Source organism: Furipterus horrens, unplaced genomic scaffold (genome assembly GCF_987537825.1).
Source record: "Furipterus horrens unplaced genomic scaffold, mFurHor1.1.pri manual_scaffold_9, whole genome shotgun sequence".
NCBI classification, from domain to species: Eukaryota; Metazoa; Chordata; class Mammalia; order Chiroptera; family Furipteridae; genus Furipterus; species Furipterus horrens.
In genome coordinates this window covers 70,808,899-70,835,999 of record NW_028327179.1, presented here as the reverse complement: position 1 = coordinate 70,835,999, position 27,101 = coordinate 70,808,899, and the positions used below count along the sequence as shown (strand labels likewise).

Here is a 27,101-nt window from a genome sequence, read left to right as displayed (position 1 = left end):
GACAGAAGCATATAGTGTGGCTCTTGGCCTCTTTCATTCTGCTTAGAATATGATATGTAGCCTTAATGTAAAGAAGTCATCTTGTGACCACAAGGTAACATGCATGAGTAAAAGGTCAAAAGAATAGAAGATGCTACTTTTACCATTATCAAGCTGTAAAAACAATGCCAGTAGTTGTTCATCTCTAGACTTTTCCTGATGTGACATATATATACTTATTTTTAAGCCACAGCTATTCAGAGTTTTAGTTACCCATAGAAGAAAGTATTACTAAGTGATGTAGTAACTAAAACTATCCTAGTGGTTGGCATAGAAACTGTACATCTCCTCATTTTAACACTTGGGTTCAATGTCTGACCTGAAAGTATCTTTTCAACACTACTAGACCAGCGATTTTCAACCTTCTTTTTAAATATCATAGCACACATAAGCTAATTACTAAAATTCTGTGACACACCAAAAATACATATATTTTGCTGATCTGACAAAAATGGGTATAATTTTGATGCATTCACACTGAATGGCTATAGTTGTGTTGGCTGTTGTCATTTTTTATTTCACAATCTAAGGGAAAAGAGGTCAGTGCCCCTAACTAAATAGTCAAGTATTACATGTTTTAAAAATTCTTTCAGCACATCAGGGTGCCTCTTGCAGCATACTGGTTGAAAACTACTGTACTAGACTTTTTTTCCAGAATATGATGCCTAACCTGTATCAGAAAATGTTTGTCTTACATTAAAATTTAGTTTCAGCAAAAAATAAACAGGATCACAAACTGACTATAAAAGAAGCAAATGAATGTATTGTATAATAACATCTAAGATGATTTCCCCCTGCCCCACTTCCTGGTATTCCTGACCTGTGTAAGGCCCTCCCTTTGAGTGTGGGCTGGACTTAGTGATTTGCTTTTAAATAATAAAATATGGCAAAAATGATGAGAGGTCACTTCCTTGATCAGGTTATAGAAGATTATACGTCCATACTGCTTCCTTCCCTGCTCTCTCTCTTGCTTACTCTGCTGGAAGCCAGCTGCCACGTTGTGAGTTGTGACTCTCAGGTCTACGTGGAAGGAACTGAGAAAGGACTCTGGCCAACAACCCTCAGTCCAATGTAAGTGGGTCGTCTACCAGTTGGCCCTTGAGATGTCTCCAGCCCTGACACTTGTATTGCAGCCTGTGAGAGGCTCTGAGCCAGAACCACTCAGTTAAGTCACACTTGGATTCCTGACATAGTGTAAGATGATAAATGTTTGTTGTGTTAAGCTATTAAATTTTAGAGTAATTTGTTATGCAACTATAGAAAACTAATGCAATTACAAACCACCTTTATTTTGATTATCATTCCTTATTTTCTATTTTATTTTTTTCTGAGTTAATTCATTTTTCATGCTTATAGAAAAATGTTTATAATGAATGTATATAAATACTCAGGAATTAGGTCCTGGGACAAAGTACATAAATACATGAGGAAGAAATATAGCATTTTCAGCTTTCTACAATTCACATCAAACAGAATATTAGAAAAATTTTAGGTTATTGACAGTGGAACCAGTTCACACACCTGAAGTGGCTTGGTTTTATACTGAGATATGCACCAAGACTAAAAGCCAGCTCCACCTGAAAAATCCATCACTGAATCTGGATTCCTGGTTATAATGCACTAGCACAGGGGTCCTCAGTTCCCAGGGTTCTTAGCAGGAGCAGTATGGCAAAGAATCAACTGCAGGGGCAAGTGTGGGGAGCTTATTAAAAATGAAGATGCTTAGGCCTCATTTTTGACTCAGATCTGGAGTAGTGCCTGGGGAATCTTTATTTTTAACAAAATTTCTCATTTTTTTAATGCAAAAGTAGGGAGTATGCCATGCTCCTTTCAATTTAAGGGCAGCTCCTTTTGTCTATGATGCTCTTCCCCCCTGGTTGGCTTCCTGCTTCTCTCTGGGAGCTCTTCATATGCGGGATGGCATCTGGAAATGGTGGGAAAGGAGTGGAAATTTTTTTGAAAAGCTTTTCCCAATTCAAGCCTATAAATATGTATTATTGAAGAAGGACAAATGACTATTATTTATTATGAAAAACACACAAACTGGCAATAGAAATCCTGGTTTATTCTCATGATTCTATACCCAGCATAAACAAATGCATGTTTTAAAAAATCACTCTTATTAGGGATTTCTGGACCCAAGGGTAGGTAGGACGATGACCATGTCCAGCTTGAAGCAGTTAGAGGAGCTTGAGACCTTCGCCCATTGTTCTTTAAAAGATTATAAAGGGTCGTAATATCTGAGTGGGAGGGATTGTTATTTTTTATTGTTAAAATAATTAATTAATCATTTATTTATTTAAAAAAGGGGAAGAAAGATATGTGAAAGGGTGAAGTGGGAGAGCTTGTATGTACAAACCATGGGCATGGATTTGGTGGGGGATTGCTGGGGGAGAGGGGGTGCTGGGTGGAGGGGAGCAAAGGGGAAAGAATTGGAATTATTGTAACAATCTAACAAATAAAATATAATTTAAAAAATCAAATATGCACTTCTATAATCCTAGTGTGTGTACCAAACCCAGGCATTCAGAAAGAGGAGTTGGATATTTCAAACTCCCTTCACTGTTCTCACACACATTTCCAACATGCTGAGCAGCCTTTGAAGTCAATGGAATAAATGTGTGTGAGAGTGTGTGGGTGTAGAGAAGACTGAGGATTAGCACAATTAAGTGTTACCAGAACACAGGAACTTTGCTCTAATGCCCATGTGTTTTGTCAGGGGCAAGGGCAAAAACCCACGTGTTTACTGGGGAAAAGGCTGCAGTGTTCTTACAGCTCTGACTGAAAACAGACGGCCTGGATTGTGTTGTTAATGCCTGCAATTACTTGGATTCCCAGAGGATCCACAAGCAGTCTTAGAAAACATGTAAACCTGGGAAGGAACACTGTCATGTTCTGGGCTGCCTTGGGGTGGCAGATACTAGGCAACTTGCTTTGCACAAGAGCACAGGATTGTCTCTTGACGAGGGAGGGAGAGGGTTGCATTACTAACCCAGGTTTCAAGCTGGAGATGGTAAAAGGTTGGTTTTTATTTAACTCTGTGAGTAAGACAAGAGGCTTAGCTGCATGAGGCAGGGTGCAGAGGGATCTGCAGTCCCCAGCCTGGGCCTCCAGCTGAAACCTTTGAGTCTTTCCCTCTGGACTAACCTCCCTCTTGCTGCTTTCCAGACATTACAGAAGCCTTAGAATAATGATATTTTACATTTATAGTTAGTGCCCACTCATCTGCTTCTCTTCACAAACTTATTAAGTTCTAGTCTATCTTCATAATAAGAGTAGAAAATAGTCTTTTATTTCCTCACTTAGGAAATATTCACTTAACTAGTACACAATTGGACCAAACCAGAATTTAGGGCATGTCTGTGCTTGTTGCACCCATCTTGGTATCCTCCACAATACCTAGTAGTATTATGTGCATGTTAATTAGCAAATAAATAATTCCTCAACACGTGTAATATTTTAAAGGAGCTGTAAGTGACCACTGAAAAGATGTAGACATACATAACATTATACTTAATCAACATATTATCTCTGATGAATTCTTTGCCTGGTATCACAGGTATACTTTAATTAACTTTTTGGTATCCCATTTAATCCAGAATGATTTTCTTATTCACCATAGATATATAATACTATGATCATCCTGACCAAAATGAAGTAAAGAGTTGGCTATCACTGAGGTGACTTAGGCAACATGGAAAGCCCATAAAATAGGGGGAAGGTCAAATCAGAAGTCTTTACTCTTCATTAAAAAATTATTTAGAAAATATTGATTAAAGCATGTTTTTGCTTGGTTGGGTTTTGCTCCAATGATCTGAATAACTACAGTTGTGTAGTCCTGGACCCAAAGTAGGGGGCACACTGGAGTATGATGAAGTGAGGCCTCAAAGAGGAAGCTGGGGTGGAAGGAGAGGAGCAGCTGGGCTCATCCTTGCAGGGGATTGACAGAGCACCCCAATGGGGAGAGGATATGGTAAGGATAATAAATTCATTCTTTGGTTCCAGTTGTCTCATGTTTTCCTTTGTGTGTGTCTGTTGTGTCCCCATTTCAGAAAAGGAGGTCTGAAGTAATTTGTACTTCAGCATGAATCTGGGTGACTGTGTTTCCTTTCTTGGCAGAAGTGTACATGGATGTGCAGAGCAAGGCACATCACTGTTGTCAATTGTCCTTTATGTGTCATTAATGGATTTCAGGCATCATTGGGCAGATAGATTATGAGGCAGACTTTTACAGAATCCTTAGAATAGCAACAATTTATATTATAGACACTATATGCCTCTATGAGTTCACATCATATCCTGTACATGAAGACCTGGAAGGCAGGTGTTATTTCCTCCATTTTACAGACTACGAAGGAAAAAAAGAAGGATTCCCCTACATGTTACAGAGGGAGCACTGTGCTGCTCCCACATTAATTTTGGACTTTTAACATCCAGAGCTGTGAGTCTATACATTTCTGTTACTTTAAGCCACTCAGTTTGTGTCTTTTAAAGGCAGTACTAGGAAATTAATACATACACATCCCTTTGAAATTGCTAAAAACTATCCTCAATGACACAATGGTATCAAGGTTCCTATTCCTTTAGTAGGCTGTCCACCTTTTCTTATGGAGATCCTAGGCAGGAACATAAAGCCACACTTGGTGCACTTGAGACCCACTGGCTATGAGCTTTCTTCAGGAACCTGGAACCATCTCTCCTGTCCACATGGCCTCACATTTTTATTATTACAGAAAGCCTCTAAGTTTCATTATCACAAAAAGTGGATGGTTGAGTACAAAACAGGCTGTAGAACTTTAAATCCCTTTTTTAATCTTCAAGTTTCTGATATCAATTTGGTGGCGCTTGTTGATGTTGAGTGTCACCAAACAATTGACATGGAACTGTGAACAGTGCAAAAATAGGTCACACAAGGGCTAGTGATAGGAGCATTGAACTTGAACAGGGAGGAGCAATGCTTTGGGAGCACTTACATTGCCATCCTTGAGGAGAAATAACTATAGTACGTCAAAGTGTTGAAAGTTCTCTTCCCAAATAGAAAAGTCCTGTAATGTTTAATGCATGAAAATCTTATTTAATTTAAACATGTAATTATAAGGATTCATCTGGAGGCCTCACTTGCTCACAAAATTCTGTGTTTACACTTGGGAGTTTGTTATTCTTTAAACTTCTGGGTGTGTCATGGGACAAGTATGAATGATTAGCGCACTAAAGAAAATAAATGCTCTTCCCATCCTACCAAAACACAAAAAACGGAAATATCTTTACCATTTTCAGGCTGCCAATTGGTCATCATAAACATTTGGTTAAAGCAGAGCTTTTAAAACACTATTAACTTCTTTACAGTTTCTGCAGTTCACTTCTGGATGGCAGAGGTTGTTTCCTACCATTCAGGTAAGTCAACATAGTGTTGCCAGTAGTTTTCGCCTTACCTCACTGTTAGATTATTTTTCCCTTCAGTGCTTTGAGTCTGTATATTAAACAAATAGAAAATGAATGAAATAAATCTCTGTAGGTATGAAAATTGGTTGGCAAGTGAGGAAGAGGATCTACACCAATGTTCTTGTAAGGTCTAAGCAAAGATAATAACAGCCCATTATATGGCTCTCAAGACATAACCCCCAACCGGTACCACAGGGTTTCTTCTTTGGACACTCTTGGCATTTTGTTATTGGGGAGGGGTGCTGTCCTGTGCACTCTAGCAGTCCTGTCCTCTATTTACTAGACAGCAGCACCCACTAGATTTTCTCCAGATATTGCCAAATGTTCCCTAGAGGGGAAGGGAGAGAAGATTATTTCAGGTTGATAACCCCTGCACTAGAAAATCAGAATATGATATAATGAGACAGGACCTGAAATTTAGAAATATTTATAGCCTAGAATGCTTACTTGTTCATTGCAGAATTTAATTAAATTATTTTTTTTAAGTATTTGGCCTTGTAAGTTCATTCATTCATTCATTCACTCATTTAGTATTTATGAAGCACCTACTTTTTAAGGACAGAATAAGTGAAATGAGAAAACAGAACCAGGACAGGGTTGATGAGCTGGCCATGTGTCACTGAAAAAGGGACAGTGCAAATGCAAGAGACAGCCTGTGGCTGCCAAAGCTCATTCAGGAATCATTACCACGTAGGGGCATGTCCTTCCATGGTTCACTCCCTCAATTTTAAGGAAATATAGGAAGTCACTTCCTTGCACCTTACCAAATCACTAACCTCTTAAATTTAGACTGGAATCTTGAATACCTTTTCTCAGGACAGTGGCCCAAGACCTTTCCTGCTTCAGAGCTTTCTATTTGCCGTTGATTTTACTAGGATCCCTCCGTCCATCACTCTTCACTTGTCTAACCCTGAGTTTTTTGTAATATCTTAACCTAAATATTCTTTCTTCAAAGACTTTTTCTGGTCCCTGCCTCATTTCTCGCTGAACTTCATTTCATCCAACCTACCACACATATATTTAATGCTGTGATTGTGTGTGTGTGTGTGTGATTCGTTTCTGCTATTAGACTGCTCCCTGGAATGTAGTAGTCACTAAATTAACATTTTTTGAATAAATAAATGAATTAGTGAATGTTACCATTTTGCTAAATTATATTTCTCTGTCCCATTTATAACAACACCAAGCTGATAACAATCTCCTTTAGGAAAAAATAAGTTTTGAATATGTTATTATTTAGCTGAAGGGTTAGTAATTGCCTGCATTGATTAAGTTCACTTATTTTAATTGAGTCACAGTGATTTTGGTAAGAGAGAGTAGACAAAAAGTGGCTAATGATAGGGAAGAAAGATTAATTTAGTTTTTGCTTATCATGAAATTTGGATTCAGACCTATAGATTTTGACATTCCTTTGTTTAGGGAGCTTATGAGTCCCCTAAAAGTGTTCAGGTGATCCGGAATTCAAACAACTTTATGTTATCTTCAGAATCATTCAGCTGGGGTACTAAGAGATGCTTAATTTTATATGGGTCAGAGAAAAACAAACTCTATATAGCTGGGTAATGGGAAAATCTATCTCAGAGTAATAGAGATCCTGCCCTGTAGTTCTTAGTCATCTGACCCTATGGCTCACAGATGGCCTATTAAAAGACCTTCAGAAATGTGGCACAGGAACTAGGTGAATTTGACAACCATCAGCATTCAGAAAGCCTGAACATTTTCTGTTTAGTTAGACCTTTTTAAGACCATTGTTCTAATTAAAGTTGCAAATAATTATGCACTTCTGTTACATGAATTAAGAGGAATTGGCTGGTTACAAAAAAACAAATTACTGAAAGCTTGTAACCAACTTTGGAACTTATTTTCTGATCCCTCTTGGAACACAAGCCGCCAGTTTGAAGGTAAGGACTATAGAAGGGAAGACCGCAGAGTTCTGAGCCCAGATGAGAAGAGGAAAAGAACTCTAGCTCTTGATCTTCTTCAGTACCAAATGTTTATTTGTGGCATTTTCAGCCAGCATGCCATCCATTGACAGCTCAGTATTTCAAGATTATTTAAGTCCAATAGCCTGAATATTAAGAATGAGAATGCCAATTGGTAAAGTCTAGGAAGAGAGTCTTTTATAGACTTCCTTTCTTTTATGAATACTGGTCAGTCAGAATCAAAGACTTCAGAAATGAAAGTGACTAAGAGATCTTAAAGTTCAACTTCTAGATTACTCTAGATGAAGAAACTGCTGTCTAGAGGGTATGGTGACTTTTCCAAGGCCCAAAGTGACCTTTAGTTTTAGAGTCTTGGAAGCTTCCTCTGAGGCTTAGTTTCCCCACCTGTTCTGAGGAGTGACTGGCATTAGTAAAGCACTTCTCAGTGACTTGGGGTCTCTTATCTGTGCCAGGCACTGGAGAAATGAAGAATACTTGCTTGTTCCTAGGTCCAGTGAAGCTTCTTGCATGCATTGGCAACACAGGAATTTTGCTGCACCAAAAAAACGGGGGAATGTTGTCAGCTCCATTCCTAGTATGCCTAAACCATGAACCAAGGTAGGAAAAGGGAGGTGCTGATGACATTTTGACACTCTAACCAGGTGATATTCTTGTTGGGGAACAGCAAGAATGAGAAAAGAAAGGGAGAAACAAAAGGACTGGATTACATAGTGACATGAGATTTATCTCACATACAAAGTCTGTCTTATGCTGCTGCTACATCAGAGTTCCAGAAAGTAATATTTGTAATGGCACAAAGCAGCCACCCTTTGCATAAATCACTCTCTTGTGAGTTTAAATCACAATAGGGGTTTATACAAGCTGCAAAATTGTGTGAATATGCAATGTGTAGCAGGGAGTGGATGGGTCGTCGGCAGCCGTCCATCTCGAGAGACGATGGTGTAGCTTCTTAAGTGTCTATCTGCACCGCCGAGAATGGCTGTGCAGTCCGACTCGGGAGTGACACGGTATCTGTCTCCTCCCGTGTTGAATCGACATCTTGCGATGACGCTGGAGTGTCCTCTCCAGTGGAGCTGAAGCTACAGAGCCTGGGCAGGGTGATATGGAGGGTCTGCTGTTGCCCATGCAGCAGACACCCCCTCTCTTCGCAGCTGAAGGGTCCAAGGGAAAGACGGAGTCGATACAGCTTGGCTTCAGGTGCGCCGCAGGAGTTGCCGGTGTTGACTACAACATCAAACCACCTTAGGGACTCCGGCTCCGGATTTTCTGTCGGGGTTTACTCCCTTAGCCTTTCCCCATAAGAGGTATGCCGCAAGGCAGCGGAGGTTTTTTGGAGTCAGAGTTTTCCTTCTCTGATGTGCCCTGACTGGAAGATCGAACCAGCGACACTTAGCTCGCAGGCCGACGCTCAATCCACTGAGCTAAACCAGCCAGGGCCCGGAGTGGATGGGTAGACTTGCCATAAAGATAATGTTTCATACTGACATTTTGGTACATACAATGCATGCATTTTGCAGGGTTCTACTTCCAGATGTTTACTACTTGCATTCTCTACCACTGTTGAGCTGCCATATAAATTCCTCTTTGCCCCCAAACAAGCCAGGTATCTTGCAGGAATAGAGGAAAGTGTTCATATATATGCCTATGCCTATGCTGTGTGTCAGTGTTGTTATATACCAAGTTGTAATTGTAGAAGTGGAAGGAATGGAGAAGTTACACAGACAAGTAAGGGATTTAACACACAACTATTACAAAAAGATCCTTGTGTGACACAGTTCTAGGATTAACCACTCATTAATTGGTATTTCTTCTCCCATGTAAATTAGCACTTAAAACAAAACAAAACAAAACAGTACAGCCCTTCCTCCTTTTCCCTTGTCTGAGTGGTGATTATGTCTGAGCAGTGTTTTTCTTGTAAGCCTCATAAATAACTGGCAATAACCATAGCAGTTGTCATTCCATGTTCCCTTTCAACTCTTCTAACAAATCATCCAGGCAGAACAGTCCCTCTCCAGCCATGCCTGGGGTTTTCTCTTCACCCCTTATCTCCTTCCTTTGGCTCTTTCCAGCATCTCTATCTACTTCCTTCATATGATCAAAACAGGAACCCATTTTTTAATGTCTGACCAATAGCAAATTGAGAATCTTGCATATGACATTTCTTTTAATCATATTGTCCTTTTGATTACATTCATTATGCTTCGTATAAAATATCATTAAATTATTGAGATGTTTAATGGTCACTTAGTTTGGATCCCCTATTGCTCAAGGGGTATTAAGGATGAGTTTACAATAGTGATTTCCATCCTGGAGATCTTAGTGTCTTGGAAGCTGTGGAATTATTACAAGGGGCTTCTGTGTCCATTGTGCTCACCAGGCACCTTGGTTTTCCACATCATGAGCTCCCACAGGGCTGACAACCCTTTCTTGATATTTTCTTATTTTTTATGTATTTACCTATTTATTTCTTACTTAATATCGCTGTTTTATTTCTGCTCATAAAATATTACCTTACTTAGTATGGGTATTTATCTTATTTTTATGGGCTATTTGCAATCTGTCAAAATCACTTTGATGTTATTTTTATCACAGATGCTAACGAAGTCATTGTAATTGGTGTCGTTTGTAAGTTGAGAGTTCTCCTAACTTGTTCATTCCAGTCTTGATAAAATATTAAGAGTCAACGACTGTGGTCCCAGCTGTATCTTCAATGCCAGTCACACCTGAAATTCACACTGCACATCATCACCCTCTCCTGATAGCTATTTCTTAGTCCTATCTATTAACCGAACCCTGATCCTGATTTCCTATACTTAGCTTGTTGATAGGTAAGTTATTTGGAGTAAAATTGACAATTCTTATTTTTATACATATTACAGTAAATCCAACTCCTCTCATAGGAGATGAGAGAAAGAAACATGCTTGAAAAAGGAGGTAGCAGTTACTACACTTGGGACAGACATCAATAATGAAGTGAATATCTGACTTTTTAGAGACACTTAAGTATTTTGAATGTTTCTTTTTTTCTGTAGAAGGGATCTGAAATGTATGAGAGGCCACCTCTGAGATACAAAGAAACTTTTATGTTGTTGGAATAGTGAATTAATGGTCATCACCTCCCAGCTAGTAAAATCTCAGAGCTCTGTGTCCTTAATATCTGGAAGTGGTAAAGTCAAAAAGCAGGAAGATTCTCAAAGCTGTTGTCTCCCTCAGGCCTGGAGATTTTGGATTTTTTTCAGGGATGTCTCCTGACCTCGACATTACTCTGATACTTGCCATTGTCTGGGAACACACAGGGAGAGGTCCAACAGCGAGTCATTTGACATCTCTTTTGGCAGGGGAGTTCTTATGGGGCCTGAGAACCAACTCGTAGCTTTTACACTTCTGGCCCCAAAGGGCAATGCCAGTCAGCAGATGGCATCTCTTGGCATTCTGGGAATTTGCCTGCCCTGGCTCCAAGATACTTAGGAAATTAGCCTTATCCTCCAGGCCCTGAGTTGCCATAGAAGACAGGTATTTCTGTCCTTCTCAAAATGAAGATTAAAACAAAAATTTCAATAAGTGTATATACATATTAGAACATGTTTTTTCTTTATGTTAGTAAATAGAGTGAATGTTTTGAATTTTTTAATTATGTATTTGGATATGCTTTTTCTTAGATTTTAAGTGTGGCTTTTATAGAAAAATGGAAGACACTCAATAATAAATTTCACTGTCTTTTCACTTGGAGGAGATCTTCAGTTACTCAAGGAAGAATTTCAGATTTTGTCAGCCTATTCAATTTGGCATCTATTTTCCTAATGGCAGACTCAGTGGGGGGCCCTGGGGGTTGGCAGTGGGCAGCTTTGAGAGACTCAGGCAAGAAGTGGGAAGAGAAGTGAGGAGAGAGACTTGGGGAAAGAGAAGCAGAATACTTAGAAGGCTTTGATACATGCTAAAATAAAAACAAAAACAATATGTGGTGGAAGCCAAAAGAAGAGATGACTGATTCCAATGAGGGTGGTCAGGGAAGGCTGAGAGAAGCTGGGATTTCTGAGTGAGCCTCGGTGGGTGGCTGTGATTCTGTCAGGCTGGGTCCTGTGCAGTAGGACTTCTGGCATGTTCCCTGCTGGCTGCCGGGTACTTCCTAAATATTTGTTGAATGGCCTTTCTGGGAGGCATGGTATCTGAGGATGACTCTCATTACTACCTTTATAACTAGAGTAGGAGAGAGGCTTACCCCAAATAGTTTGGTGAATAATTTCTTTCCTTACTAGTAAGTCTGATGCTCTGTTGACCTAACCAAAATAATTGGTGACTAAATCTAATGAATGCAATTCCATTTCCTTGACACATTTCCTTGACATATTTTGGAATGCCCATTTCCAGCTTTATATTATTACTGCTAATGATATAGAAAAGCCATGGCTGACAGAACATTTTAATTGCTCTGAGAGATTAATGATGTCTTGTTAAAGCACTGTTAAGTCTATTCCTTACTCCTGGCATTTGCTTTTGAGAACAAGTATGTAATAACTAGAGGGGAAGCCTTAAAGAAAGTACTTTCAGGATTAAATAAGCATTTCTTCCACTAGCATAAAACTAAGGTTTTTCTCAATTGTTTCCTGTTTTTATAACATGTTGCTGTAATGGTACAATTGACTGTAGAAATCCAACAGGCAAATTGAGAACCTTAAATAAAACTGTTACCAAGTGCCTGTCAGGACCTGCTTCATTCTCTGACACTTGCCCACATTCAGGCAGGATCAGCTGCACCTCGGGTGCTGTGGCAGACATAGGCAATCAGGGTGCTTTCAAGACTCAGGCAATTCAACACAAGCTAGCATTACAGCTTGTCTGGTTCTGACAGCATGTTCCATTTCTAATCACTGAAACCACATTTCACTTTGTACCCCACTTCTGGTCTTTGGGACTTGACCCTTCCTGCTTTGCTGTGAATTCACCCAGCATCTGCATTTCTTGAAGTCTGGGCTTTTACCTTCATCTTATATTGGTCCTTCACCCCTTCCCCACCCCGCTTGCCAGGATCTAGATTAGAACTGCAGGCCTATCATTCCCAAAACAGATCACTTCTGGAATTCCTCTTGCCAAATGTTGCCCACCCACTGTAAGAAAACCATCATCTTTTTTTGACACTATGGAGACACCACTATCTGCTCAGATCATGGTCAATTATTAGAGAGGCACTGTAGCACAGTGCTGAAGAACCTGGGCCCTGATGTCTCACTGTCTGGATTCGAACTCTACCTCTCTCACCTCCTACCTGTGTAATCCTAAACAAATGGCTAAGCCTGAGTTCCCTTATTGGAAAAATGAATATGATTGTGGATAATAACAATAGTACGTTCTTCAAAGGACCACTGGAGGAGTAAGTAATCTGTGGCACCAAGCTAGCCTTAGGAAGTGCTGGAGAAAGGGGCCTCTCTCTAGTTTCACTTCTACCTGTACATTGAGCACCACTTAATTTGCCCCATTGCATTGAAGTTAGGTCTTTTAATTAGTATAAGCTATGTCTCATCAGGTCACCTCCTGGTCTAAAAATACCTTTGTGAGTTGCTGTGGACTACAAGGTGACAAATGCCTTGGTGGGGCACAAACGCCCTGCTGATCTGGCTCCCATTTGTGTCCCTTGATCTGGCTCATTGACCTGCCATGGGTGCCCAAAACATGCCAAAACCCCTCAGGTCTCTGGGCCTTTCTGCTTCTGCTGTTCTTCCTTCTGGACCAAAACAGGGACCTCTTTGCTGCCCCCAGTGCCTGGTGAACATGCATTTGGCTTTGGAGACAACTGAGAATTCTCTTTTTTGTGCCCAATTCTGGCCTGTCCCTTAGTTACATGACCTCATGCAGATGTGTTTACATGTGTGCTTCCCTGATAAACTCTAAACCTCTTGGGAGCAAGAGTAGTGAGTTAATACTCAGTCAATGCCTGAGCCTGATCACATCATAACCATGGCAGCACTGTGCAAAGCAATGAGCGTGGAATCCTGGAGTCTGCATGTGCAAGTCCAGTCCAGCACAGATCAGGTGGCAGGTGGATTTTTCTTTATCTTTGCTTCTTTTCCTCCCAATCTCCTACTTTCTTAAGACTTGGGTCCAGAGATCAGCATCTTTTCCAGTTAATCATTGTAAATGAGAAAATGTAATTGTATTTGATACTTGCAACATACATGAGATGACCTAGTGCAATCTCTAGATGCCCTTTATCTTTTTACATAGATTCTATCAATGTCCATTTGTATTGTAATGTCCTTGCTAGGGACAGAAAAAGTTTACATATTGAATGAACCTTTTAAAAATGTTAGTGTTAAATTGCTATGAGATTAAGCACATATATACACAATCAAAATGTATTTTGCCTCCACAAAATTAAAAATGTCTGGCTCTTAATTACCTGAACAGTGCACAATGGCTAAGGGGAAGCTCAATTGTGTCTTTAGGGATATTTACTTCCTCTGCCATGACATAATGACCAATAAAAGACATCTCAAGTTTCAATAAAGAAAACAAGATGTATTTTATATCTGAAACATCAACATGTTCCTTTGAGGGGCAGGAAATATGTATTTTGTGCAGGTGTAAATCTGTTCTACCAGTTAATTCCCCTGGTAGCTGCCTAGTACATGGATCATGCAGATTTCCTTTAAGACAAAATTAAAAAGCACTTCCTCCACCCTAAACAATGGTTCATGTGAAAGCATGCTTTTTTTTTCATATCCTGAAATAATTGAAAAATAGTTTAAACTATTTTAAACATTTTAATCTTTGAGTAGTTGACAAAAGTTGTGATGGAAAGATGTACATTTTATTAACCCTGTGTTGCAAGGAATGAAACTAAAGTCTGGGGGTAGAGTAGTTTGGCAGTTAAGAGGTCCTCCTCCAAGTTTTACTGCAGCTTGATGCCTGTGATGAAGGGCAAGAGAGACGTGACACTGAAGAATGGAGAGGAAAGAAAAGCACAACATGTCTGGAATGTGGAAATTCTGTCCATTTAGCTAAAAAATAGGGTATGTAGGGACTACCAATACATTCCCAGCATAGAAGTCAGTGACACGTTATTGCCAATCTATTTGTGACTAAGTAACTTTTTTCTTACAAATGGGAGCATTTCTGAGCATGAAAAGGGACAATGTTAATAGTTACTCAGGGCTAGCCAGTATTAACTGGCCTATATGGTTTATATGGGATAACTTAGGCTATATGACAACTTAGGACATATGACCTTGCAGTTGGTTGTAAGCCCATATGGCTTCAAGGGATGAAGGACCATTCAGCATTGTTGGTTTGGGAATCCTCTATGGTGTTTCAAAACTCCCTGGCGTGGTTTAAACTGGCTGACACTCAAGTATTCTGGCAGGAAGAACATCTGGAGCTATAGAGCATGATTCATCTGGTATTTTAGGTGGAACCATCCAGGATGTATATCTTTAAACCAACCTTGAGTACAATTACTTCTAAACCTGACTTCATAAATGTAATCACCTAGGGGGTTTTGAAAAATGCAGATCCTTAGGTCCATCCTTAGAACTGTTAATTTAATGGATCTGTAATCTGCCCAGGTATCTGTTAAAAAATTTCTCTGGTGATTCTGATGCTCAGCCAAGCCTGGATTTGTAAAGAGACTAAAAATTTCAAATTTTCAACAAGAATATCAGAAATTGAATACCAATATAGGAAGAGAGAATATTAGAAAATTTAAATATCATCCATAATTTAATTTAAATTATTATAGAACCAAAACAGGGGCAAATTATTTTAAAAATATGTTTCTTATTTTGCTCAGGCTTTGTTTACCAGCTCAGGAACAATTCAAGGCATTAGAGATAAGGCATTCTTTGAACTAAACCCAGAAGATTATAAGGTTTAAACAGATAGCAGAATTTGCTGAAGGAATTTCAGCGAAGTTTTCAAAGGAAACTGCATAAAGAAAGGCAAGAAGACAGCCATAAACCCTGGAATTAACTGGTAGAACAGATTTTCACCTGCAAAAGATAGATATTTCCTGCCTCTTATGGGAACATGTTGATGTTTCAGATATAAAGTGTATCCTGTTTTCTTTATGGAAACTTGAGAAGATGTCTCTTATTGGTCTTTTTTTTTTTTTCACAGCAGAAGAAGTACATATTCCTAAAGACACACACTGGGCAGTGCTCCTATATACCTTGTTCCTTACTGTAGCCCCTGACACACAATAGTAGATGTATAATAATGATTTGTTGAAAGGTGAATAGCATTGGTGTGGGGAGAACACTATTATATGAGGATGACTCTCATTCTTTTCTTTATAATTGGAGAAATTGAAACATAGAAACAAAGTAGCTTGCCCAAAATATTTTTAGGGCTGGTGTTTATTAGCTTTTATTGACTGAACAAGTTTGCTTCCTCTTTATAAGCCAAATTCTCTGGGACTACTGAAGAAGACAAATCTATTGCCCTAACATCGTTCACCCTTCCTTCTTTGGTGTCCAGTTCCACATTAGTGTTACTAGAAGCTTTCTAGTTGAAAGAGACCACAAAAAGCATTAGGTCCTTATGCTGAAGCCAACTGATCTGATTACTTATATGCATGGATTTTTTGACTGCTGAAGAAAGAGAATTTTGTGCCTGCATATTTAAGAATCATCACATTCCAATTTTAGAGAAAAAAGTTGCAAAAGTTACAAAAATATCTTTTCTTATCTTGGCACAATACTTTTTTTCACTCTGTCAGAGTGCCTTTGAGTACTTGTGTGTTAGGGATATTTCTAGGGGCTGAGAGCTTATTTTTAAAAAACTTCTTTTTAAAAAAAGTATAGTATGCAAACTTTTCTCTGGGATATTTGTGTACAGCAACAACATAAAATATATACAAGGTCCAGAATGTGGAAGAAGAAAGAGTGTGTTTCTGCATAAACTATCTTTGTATGGTAATAGCAGCCCTGCCCTTTTCCCAACTGCAACCCTCACCTGTTGAATCATGAAATGGTCTAGAACCCTACAGGTGACCAAAACCCCATTCTCCTAAAGACCAGTTCTCACTGACCATTTCATCCTAGAGAAGCTAGAGCAAACTGAAAAACAGTTTCATTTGGGCCCTGGCTGGTGTGGCTCAGTTGGTTGGAGGGTCATCCTATAACCGAAAGGTTGCAGGTTTGATTCCTGGTCAGGGTGGCAACCAATCAATGCCTCTCTTTTGCATCAATGTTTCTCTCTTCCTTTCTCTCTCTCTAAAAGAAATTTTAAAATGTCCCCAGGTGAGGATAAAAATTAATGATAAAATAAATAAAAGGCAGTTTCACTTGGAATATGAAAGTGTCTGTTATGTTTATAGACCCAAGTGAGCAGGCTGCATAAGCAGGTGGTTTTTGAAATTATTGGACTTTCCAGATACTGTTACTATTGCAGCTATTCTTATTTTGAGCCCCTTTAAAATGTAGCCAACACTGCTGTTAATTGGGAGAATTACCCACATAATGAACTTTTTCACAATTCAAGGATATTTGATGTATCTTGTCTTAAACAATATAATATTCTTTTTAGTTAGAACCAAAATTGAGCTAATTTTTCAACAATTTTTTACCACAATTAAGACATAGAAGAGACTTTCAATAAGTATTTAAAATGTATATCACTCTTGGCTGAACTTGAAAGTGTTTCAGATGCTTAAGAATGAATAATATCCCCCACTTTAGTATAGTTCTTTGCTCAGTGATGTGAGAATAATTTGCCACCAAAGATGACTATAATGCTCTTTTATAAGCTGGGGATTCTAAATTCCATGCATGATCTCCTTTGTGGCAGAATATCACTCACCATCTTGTGAAACTGACTCCTAACTAAACAAACAAGCAAAGCTGATACAAGTCCCAACAGAAGAGAGCATTACCATGGTGCTGAGTTCTTTGAGACAATTTGATCTTTTAAATCTTATGATTTTATTATAAGTATATCAAATAAACTTAAAAATTTGCATTATATTGATATTAACCATCAATCACTGTAGAATGCTCTCCAGTTGAAAAGCATCACAGAGGCTGTTATTTTGAAAACAGAACAGATCTGACTACCATGTGCATGCCTTTTCTTGACTGCTAAAAACATTTTGTGTATATTTAGAATAGTTACCTTCAAGCTTTATGGGTAGTTACAAATGCATATTTTTATTTTCCAACAAAGATCTTCCCTCAGATGTTTGATTTGTCTCAGAGAGGATATCAAAATCATCTCAACTCATTTCTCCCCTCATAACAATGGTTCATGAGAATCACACAATCTTGTCTATTCTTTTGTTGTGATACATTTCAAAATATCTTTTTGAACAGTAACTATGTGAAAACATGGATAAAAAATTTAAACTTCTTTAGCCCTTAAATTTCTTCTAATGTTAAAAAAGAAGAATTGGAAGTTAGCCTGGTATAATCATTATGTTCCTTTCTAATTCTAAAATTCTGTCACTTGATGCTTATGTGGTTTTATATCCCCAATGTCACTACATACTGTCTTCATTTTATGCAATCACATTGTAACTGTTCTCTACTCATCCAGACTGGCTATGTTTTATTACATCATGTACCTTAACCAGTCATTTTCCAAAATGCCCACCTTCAGCATGCCATCCTCATGCTTGAGGTCTTCTTGGCTTCTCACTGCTGACCTGATCAAGTCTAAACTTGTCAGGTACACTGGATTCAGGGTTCTACCATCTGGCCACAAGGAATCTTTTCAGCTTTATGACCTACTATCTGTCACATGAACTCTAATTTCAATCAAAATGTGCTATTAAACATTCCAGGCTAATGTTCTGAGGGAGGTATTCCCATTTCCATGCTTTGCTCATTTAGAATGTTCTCCTCTGCTTTTCTCAGCTATTTATGTTCCATCTGTCCTTTATGACACACTCAAGATTGCATCTCCTTCCTGCTTTTCTTCATTAAGTTATCTCTAATGCATCCTTCTTCTTACTCCCTACTGTCCTATCTATAGTTGGGTCTCCCTAACACTTAATACCAATATAATGTGAAAATGTGATATATATCTACATTGTAGAAGGACTACCAAGATCAGGATAATTAACACTTTCACTTTTTAAAAAACTTTTTTATTATGCAATATTCAATACTACTTACTTATGATTTATTGTAGTATATATTTGGTCTATTTCCAAAATTATGATAAGAGAGCTTAAGATAGTAACCACATAAAATAGTGTGCCAGTTGAAAAATAAAGTGAAAATTCAAATCCATATGTGGGAGAGAATAAGTAACATACTCTAATGAAACTTAAAATCTAGTTATATGTTTCCTTGCAATCAAGGCAAAAAAAAAAAGAAAGAAAGAAAAGAAAAGAAAAAAAGGAAAACACTCCATTAGTTACCAAGTTATCATCTGGCAGTAACTTACTGTTGTAATATTGTGTTTGTGTATTTTTTTTTAAACTTTTCATCTGTATGCCTCTTGTCTCATAACTTTAATCATTGTGATTTCTAGGACTTATTTTATTTTAGTAATTACTCTTTGTAGTAGGTAACACAGTTTTTAGTTTAGTATATAACTATTTAATAAGTGAATTGATTGATAGCTAATGTGATATCAGAATAATAAATCTGAAGCCATTTTATTTATGTAGACATTCCAAATACATTCATAATAAACATATGAATGAAAATATGAATGTAAGAAGACAGAAATTTTGGAGGGAGAATGAAAGATCTGAAGTTGTGAGCATTTTAATTGGAAGAAATTTTAAAAAGCACTCACAGCCCACCATTTTTTGATAAATGTCTATACAGATATCTCACAATATGAAGCAGCACGCCTTTAGTAAGATAAGAAACAAATTCAGGGAACTAAATGGTACAGACTAATTTATGTCATTGTCATCAGTGGAATGGATGATAAAACTCCACCTTTCTGAAATACAGATTCATTATACACCAGCTTGTGAGTTCTTTCCCTCCCTAAATAGCTATTTTATGGAACTGAAAGGATACTGTGCAGATAACACTACGCTGTTCCTCACATTGTATATCAGAGTTCAATTTCTTCTTTATCTAGAGTTATTTTTCTAAACTTGGTATAGGAGCCTATATAAAATGCAGGGAATACTCTAGTCTGGCATTGTCCAATAGCGATTTCCATAAGGATGGAAATACTCTGTATCTGTGTTATCTGGTATGGTACCCACTAGCCTCAGCTGTTGAGAACTCTAAATGTAGCTGATGTGACTGAGGAAATGAATTTAAAATTTTATGTTTCATAACTTACTTTAAATTAAAATTTAAAGTGACTAGTGATTACAGGATTGGACAGAGCTGCTTTTACAGAGCTGCTTGCCTTTAGAACAGAACTTACCTGATTTGGTACCTTTAATAGTAGATTAAATTGATCACTGTTTCTTTATTATCACATGAAGTTTTAAGCTGCCATGCATTAACTGCAAAGCTTTGGATGTTTTACTATTTTAAGAAGCTTATGCCATCAAAGTAAAATTTGTTATTTACTGTCATGGTAACATGGGAAGGATATCCCTGTTTCTGTCATTATGTTTGTGCTTAGACTCAGAAATATTTTATATACTAGGAGTTTCTGTAGGGTATAGGCTCCCTTCATCAGGCCTAGAGGCAGACAGAACTCTGGGTCTCTCTGCAACGAATTCTGAAGCCCTCTCTAAGAGAGGCATCTGAATAAGTGGCCCTACCAAATTCTTCTCAAGGTGGATTTCTCTGACTGTCTTGGTTTCCTCACAGTTCTATGTGCAAGTGGGCAGGGTTTGCTTTCTCTATGCCAGCAGAAGATTGTGTTAATTCTTCCTTTTAATTTCTTTAATTGCTCTTTGAAATGCTATTTTGTAAACTGCCATTTCCTCTAAGCCCATTATGCCTTTTTTCCATCTGTGTTGAAGTTCCTTTTCCCAGGAGGCCTTTCTTTCTCAACTTAGTCATGCTATGTGTGGAGACCCACATCAACACTACCAGCTTCTCTGACTCATCTGGAAGGTTTGCTTGCTCCAGGAACTCCACTCACACTGTGGTGGAACAACAACGAGACTCCAGCAGAGCCAGCCCTTTCTGAAGTCTGCCTCTTTTCCTGGCATCTCTCCTTGTCCAAAGCTACAGAAGGGAAAAAACCAAAAATGTTCTTATCCCTTTTAAGGTAATGTTTTTAGTAAATAGTTTTCAGCAATTCTAATTTTCAGTTTATAAACTACTTTTGTTATCGCTGCTGTTTTTAAATATTCCATAATATGGCTAGTAGAAAAACTTGCTAGTGTTCCAGTTTTCCTTTTTCCTTCACCAGCAAGCCAAAAGAGTCAATCCTGACAATTACATTTTCCTTCCAGTTACAGGTTAAATTGCTCTCCTTATGAACATATTATTTATAAATGTGAACAGTCTCTGAACTATAACTTCTTCCATCGATGGATAGGAGGCTTGGTAGGTGGAAATTGTTCATCCACTCTGTTGACTGCTCTGAGGTTGTCAGAACTGGGCCTTCACACTCTATCTTCCAGACCAGAACTTGCCTTGGCTCTCCTGGCCCCTCAAAGAAATGGCTCACACCCGCCCATGACTTCACAATCTAGGTGAGTTTATACAATTAATTCCTCTGACTTGATTTGTTAAAAGGATCAAAGTTGAATAACATAATAAAATTTTTTAAAAACTGGCCATCAAGTCAGATCTAAGTTTGACCCCAAACCTGTTCAATTAATCTGTTTTTAATCTCACCAAGTATATCCTGAAAGTATTAAAAGGAATTCCAACAAGAATGTCCCATTAGCTCAGGGAAAGCTGACCCAGGTAGTAACTAAAGAAACAACTTCCCACATCTAGCTAGAGATATCTGTAGGAGAAATCAAGAGGTGCACATTAGTTTTGATTTTGTAATTTTGCTTAACTGTGCACAAGTGCCATGTTTTTCCAGTTAAAATACCCTTCATATATATGGACATACATGGTTATATATGTATATATATTTGTATAATCTTAATCTTCAGTTGAAAGCATTTCTACTCACTTTATTATTTTTAAGAAAATCACTTCAAATTAATTTTAGCTAAGGGGACATGCTCACTCTGTATTTCAGCTTTCACCTTTGGCACAAGACCTTATGAAATGACCTTACTGTTGCTTTAATTCTTTGGGCAGTGGGCACCACCCTTCTCTAGACTTTCAACCTGGGAATGGAGAGAGGGTGACCTGTAGCATAACCATTTCACCCTTCCGAGGGAGGGTCTGTCTGTTGCTGCGATCAGGAGGTTCATTTGTCAGAAGAGTGCAAATATATGAATGCCTACATAACTCAAGTTAGCTAAATTCCAGCTGTACTAACCAGTCTCAGGGGGGAGGGGATTTGAGACATTTCTGACAACGGCAGGAGCTCCCACACATCAAGCCCAGAAAATGTGTGTGCGTGTGCGTGTGTGTGTTTGTGTGTGTGTGTGTGCGTGTGTGCGCGTGAAAGGTAGAGAAAGATGCACAGGCTGTTCGCCAGAGGAGAGCTGTCCCAGCCCTGACAGCATCCCTTCTGGGGACATCCCTTACTCTATGGCCGCCTTACCTTACCTTGACTATGTCGTCGTTGAGATGCTTGGGGTCGCGGTTGACCAGGTCGATCTCCTTGGTATGCTCATCGTACACTTGCTTCTCGTTCATCTCGTCAGCCATAGCTTTGTTGTTGGGCTTGTAGATGTTGCCCTGTTCCCGGATGGGAACAGTATAGAGGTGTCCCTGCAGAGGGCGGGCAGCCAGGAGAGGGTGAGTGGCACCGGCGGTCAGAAGAAATTTTCAAAAATAAAAACAAGTGATTAGAAGTCAGTCTGGAGGCGGAACAAACCTCCAGGCTCAAAATCGAACTAACTGCTTCAGCAGCAGTGGTTCCTCGCGCAGTAAACTCCTTGGCGCCTTAAGCTTTTTAAGAGGATCGGGGAGAAGACACCACACCCCTCCTTACCAGGCAGGGACGTCCTGCCTCCAGAGCCCGCCGCCAGGGGTCGGGGCAAACTCCTTGGTGTAGTCCAACCCCGTCCCCGCCCTGCGCCGTCCTCGATCTCGGTACTCTGCCGAGACCCCGGCAGCTATGGGACCCGACTTCTGACTTTCCTCCAGCCCCAATCTCACCCCGAGTGCTGCCTGCTCTATCTTCTCATCCGCGGCCCCTATTCCAGCTCTCTCCATAATCCTTCCTGGTTCATCCTCAAAATTCAACTCGAGCCCTCCGACACAAGTAATGTCCCCATTTCGTTGCCTCCGGTCTGTGTCTCCCTGGCACCTGCCCGCGTCCTCCACTGTCTGTCATTTTTGTTCCTGCACAGTTCCCCCAACCCCTTGGTGGTTACAATCCGGCATGCCCCCCATCTCTGGGCAGAGCCAGTGTCAGATCCCCTTAACTCCCTAGAATGATATCCCACCTGCAGAACTACCCGACCCAGCCTCAGGTCACTCCCAGGCTGCGGGCCTGTGGCCGGCAGAACGGCGCCTGCGTTGGGGAAAACGAGGTTTCCACACTCGAGCGGGAGGGTGGTTGGAAGGGGTGGTAGTAGCTGGAGGTGAAGAGAGGTCTGTGCCTCTACAACCACCCCTGCCAGGCGCCAAGATGCAGGAAGAGTTCTTGAGGTGGCCTAAGAGGTTTGGAAAGTGCAAACACTGCGCACGCTGCCTCCCGCTCCAGCCGCTTCAGGCGCCGCTTGGGGGGTCGCTGGGACTGTCCTTAGGACAGCGGGTGAAGGACCTTCCACCCAGCAATCCAGCTCCCCGCCTCCCAGCTGGCGAGGGCCGGACTGTGGAGGTCCTGCAATAATGCAGCACCTGGTGAACCCATCTGGAACCGCGTCCTCGGTCAGGGAGACCTAACTTCATAACCCCTACCAGCTTTTCTGTGTCGCTCTAGTTTAAGGCCTCCCGGGTCCCTTCCCAATAGGAAAACAAATAAAATTTAAAAAAAAAAAATACTTTTGTATCTTCTTCACCTCCCCACCCAGGCCCATTCCTCAGCAGTGCCAGCCGGGAGGAGTACTCCAAAGCTGAAAGAGGGCTGGGGTAAGGAAGGGCAGTAGGAACGTTTGGAGAGGGAGATAGCGAAGCTGCATTCCCTGCACACCCCGGAGGCGGCTCGCACTCACCCAGGCCTACCTCGGAGTCTACGTATTTGCCGCCAGACATGCTGGCCCGTGGCTGGATGGAGGTTGTGTGATTTCCCTGGGCTGTGATTTAAGTGAACTGAGGAAGAAAGATCTTGTATTGTATGGAGGGGGAAAAAGGCGCTGGCGGGAGGCGGTGGCTGGGAGGGAGCCTCCTGGCAACCTGCCAAGGGTTTGTTCTGTTCAGGGTTGGTCAGGACGTGCGCTGTGCTGGGTCTAGGCACATCCCCAAAGCTCTGGCAGCAGGGGGCGGGGAGTGCCTGCAGGGAGCAAAGAGCAATAAGACAACGTTTCACCCACATTGGGCTGCTTGGGCAACATTTTCTCAGCTAGGAACCACTGAGAGGCGTCCTGAGGAAAGCGAATGTTTTCTCAGTGCATCATCCCAGCAGGCGTGGGGAGTGGAATGATCCGACATGCCTGCAGAAATAGATGCCCAGTAAGGGCGCCCGAGCTTTAGAAAGAATCCTGCCCTGTTCTAAGCCATTTCTTTCCATGGCCCACGTTACATCTCCACCTAAAACACAGCTATCTCCCTGTTTCACAGAGGAAGGATTTAAAAAAATGGATCGGAACCTTTAGTTGTATTTCACATCTAAACACAAGGAAGGAATCTGCGTGGGTGCGTGTGTGACACTGGTTTGCATCTAGTCTGTATGGATGGAAACTTGGGGAAGCAGGCATGCAGAATAATTTAATGTTTCCCAACCGCTTCTGAAATGTCTCCTAAGAAATTTGAATTAAGAAATGAAATATTAAAATCTTCTATAATTTTATTAATCAACCATTTTTACTTTAGGGCTATAATAAGGAAATTTACTATCCAAAAATGTAAAGGATTTTTTTCTCTAAGTTTCTATATGCAATCAAAAGTCAAATTATGACTTGAAATTAAAAAAAAGTTGGTAATGTACCCCAAAGGGTACATATTACATCAAAAACACTGACAATCTAGAAAAGGGCATATGGGGGGGGGGTACAAAAAAGGCCACTACATAGCAGGGAAAATGTCACAAATGTTGGCATGGCTTTAATTATGCTGGCTAATCATCATTAGAATACTGAAGAACTTCCCAAAGTTGTTTTTTAAACGTTATTTCTGCCAAATTGCATTTCTAAATTCTTTGAACAAATGGTGTGTTAACAAATATGATATGCTAGAAAAAGGTCATGTCAGGTAGTGCCTAGTCTACCTCTAATGATTGCTAACAGATTACTGTTCATCTAAGTCTTCCTTCAGAAAAGTTGACTGCAAAGCATTTGGGGTTATGTTCTATGGAAAAATGTGGAAACCAGTTTCCATTTATTGTTCTTCAATCTTCAGCTGTGATGAGTAATCTTGACTGTGAAAAAAGTCAACAGGAACAGGGAGAGAGCATGTGCTGCATTCCAGCAAGGAACAGCCTTTCTGCGGAGGCCTGTGAGTGAATGCTTAACTAGCACTGAAAGGAAGGAAAACTGCCTGGCTAAAAAAGTTTATGTCTAAGTGGAATCAACAGCAGCACATAAAATGATAATAATCAGTGAAGCATTGTCAATGCCAATATGAATTCCTAATGAGAAGAAAAACCACAAATCTTCACTAACCTGCCTCAACAAGAAGCTGGCACAAAGGAGAAATAGATCCGATTGTGGTTATAATAGCCAAGTTGGAGAATTAGCTCCAATTTTATGAGAAATAAAGAGAAGATGAAGAAAAATATTGTTAGCATAATACAAAAATTGAAATGAATAGATGATGTAAAAACACAAAATATTTTTCTTTGATACTCACATAGATAACTTTAGGCTTAGGGGCAAGTTAATAACTTTCTCCAAATCATTTACTAAAATATGAGTAAATGGTGACTCATTTGCACTTTTTTTTTTAAAGAAACAGTCTTAAAGGTCAGCTCATGTATTATATGCAACTAAAGATATAGAGCTAAAAAGGACACAGGTTTTGCAAACCAGCTATCATAGAGATGAAAAAACTGAAGTTTAAATACATGATTTGTTCTTAAGGAGTTTTGGGGGGGGGGTGATGGAATGTTTTCAAGTTGATAAATAACTAGCATTTGTTAAGAACTTACAGGACATGGGATTCTTACCTAGCCTAGTAAGGGCCTACTCAGAGCAAAATTGTGATGCTAGTTGCTGTTTGTGTTCTCTCATCTTCTCAAGCCCGCCTTACCCAATGCCACAACTTCCTCTTCCAGTTCCCATCATCCTAGGTCCTCTTCCTACTTTCAGGTGGTTTCATCTAATTCCCACTTTAGGATTAGGAATCTAAGGTTTGATCACTAACAATGATATCAAGGTTTTAAGAAGGAGGAATCTTTCCATTTCTCAACACTTGGAAGCCTGAGGCTGCCCAAAAGTGCCTTTGTTAATGAGTTCATAAAAGGGAATATAGCTTGGATTATAAATAGAGTTATCACTGTGTGTGATGTAAAAAAAGTAATAACCAGTATGGTAGAGGCACCCAGCAGTCATTCCAGACTTGGGTCCTGGCTCTGGAGCTGTGCCTTATAGTCTTGCTGGTTAGCTGCTGGCTTTTTGGGAGAGAGGGTGCCCTTAGGGGAAGGGTGAGAAGGGAGGAGGTAGGGTGCACTACAGAGACTATTTACATGCAAGTACACAAATGTCATTATTTTTACAATCTGTGTGCTCAGCTGAATATTTACCATAATTATGACCATCAGCACCTCATACACCTTCTCCTAGTCACCCCTATTCACCAACTTCCATTCCAGCCTTATTCCTATACCTACCATACTTCTTCCACAATTTCCATTTTATACATGAAAAGATACTGTCTTATAGAATAAGACTTGTTTATCACCTGATCCCTTCTTATTTCTGTTCTGGCTTGAAGGCCCCACTGGAATCTTCCTTGGTTGGAGCCTTCCCATTTTGACATTTTGAATGATTAAAAAAATTATTTTCTTAACAAATAAACAATTATTTCTATATTTAAAAAGCTTTTTTCTGACTAAGGTAGCTAAGAAAGTATTCTTTTCATGCTGTTTCTTTAAATTATCTCTGCTTTTTAAATTTGTAAAATGAAAAACATAATTTACATCTACCCAATAGGGCTGCTGTGAACATTTAATGAGGTGATACATTTAAAGCACTGAAGATACTGCCTAGCTCATAACAGGTAAGGCTTAAGGGTACAAATTTCAGTCCACAGATTCAAAATTAGAACAAATGTATTTTACTTTAAAGTATTTTTATTATAAAGTAGATCACCATCTAAGATATAGCACATAGTATAATGAATACCCACCATCAAGCCTGATCAAATAATAATTTACTTTATTTGCTTCAGATTTTTTTAAGTGGCAAACATTATAGATACTATTGAAATCCCTTGTAAGATGTAACTTCCTCTTTTTCTGTAACTGAACTTAATTTCTTTTACAACCTCCCATTCCTTTAAGTGGCAGAACTTTCATCCCAGTCAATTCCTAGTTTCTTCCATTTTGTTGAGATTGCATCTACATTCCAGAGGCTTCTGAATTACCAAGAAATCTCAAGGTGGGTCTGTGGAAGAGAGGCTGTTTTTTGGTAGTGCT

The 27,101-nt window shown here is 39.6% G+C and overlaps 1 protein-coding gene across 4 annotated transcripts in view; it reads right to left on the bottom strand.

Annotated features, from left to right (window-relative positions):
- Nucleotides 1-23,647, bottom strand: part of CAV1 (caveolin 1) — a 30,492-nt gene extending 6,845 nt beyond the window's left edge. The window contains exons 1-2 of one of the 4 annotated variants that reach the window (XM_090287396.1): nucleotides 23,534-23,647; nucleotides 21,968-22,132 (exon numbers count right to left, since the gene is read on the bottom strand). In XM_090287396.1, coding sequence (XP_090143522.1) covers nucleotides 21,968-22,132; nucleotides 23,534-23,563 — 195 coding nt within the window. In that variant the 5' untranslated portion in view covers nucleotides 23,564-23,647. Of the gene's footprint in view, nucleotides 1-21,967; nucleotides 22,133-22,238; nucleotides 22,304-22,522; nucleotides 22,693-22,812; nucleotides 22,959-23,533 lie in introns of those variants that run through there. The other 3 variants (XM_090287397.1, XM_090287395.1, XM_090287398.1) reach the window with 3 other exon arrangements.
- Between the last annotated feature and the right edge of the window lie 3,454 nt (nucleotides 23,648-27,101).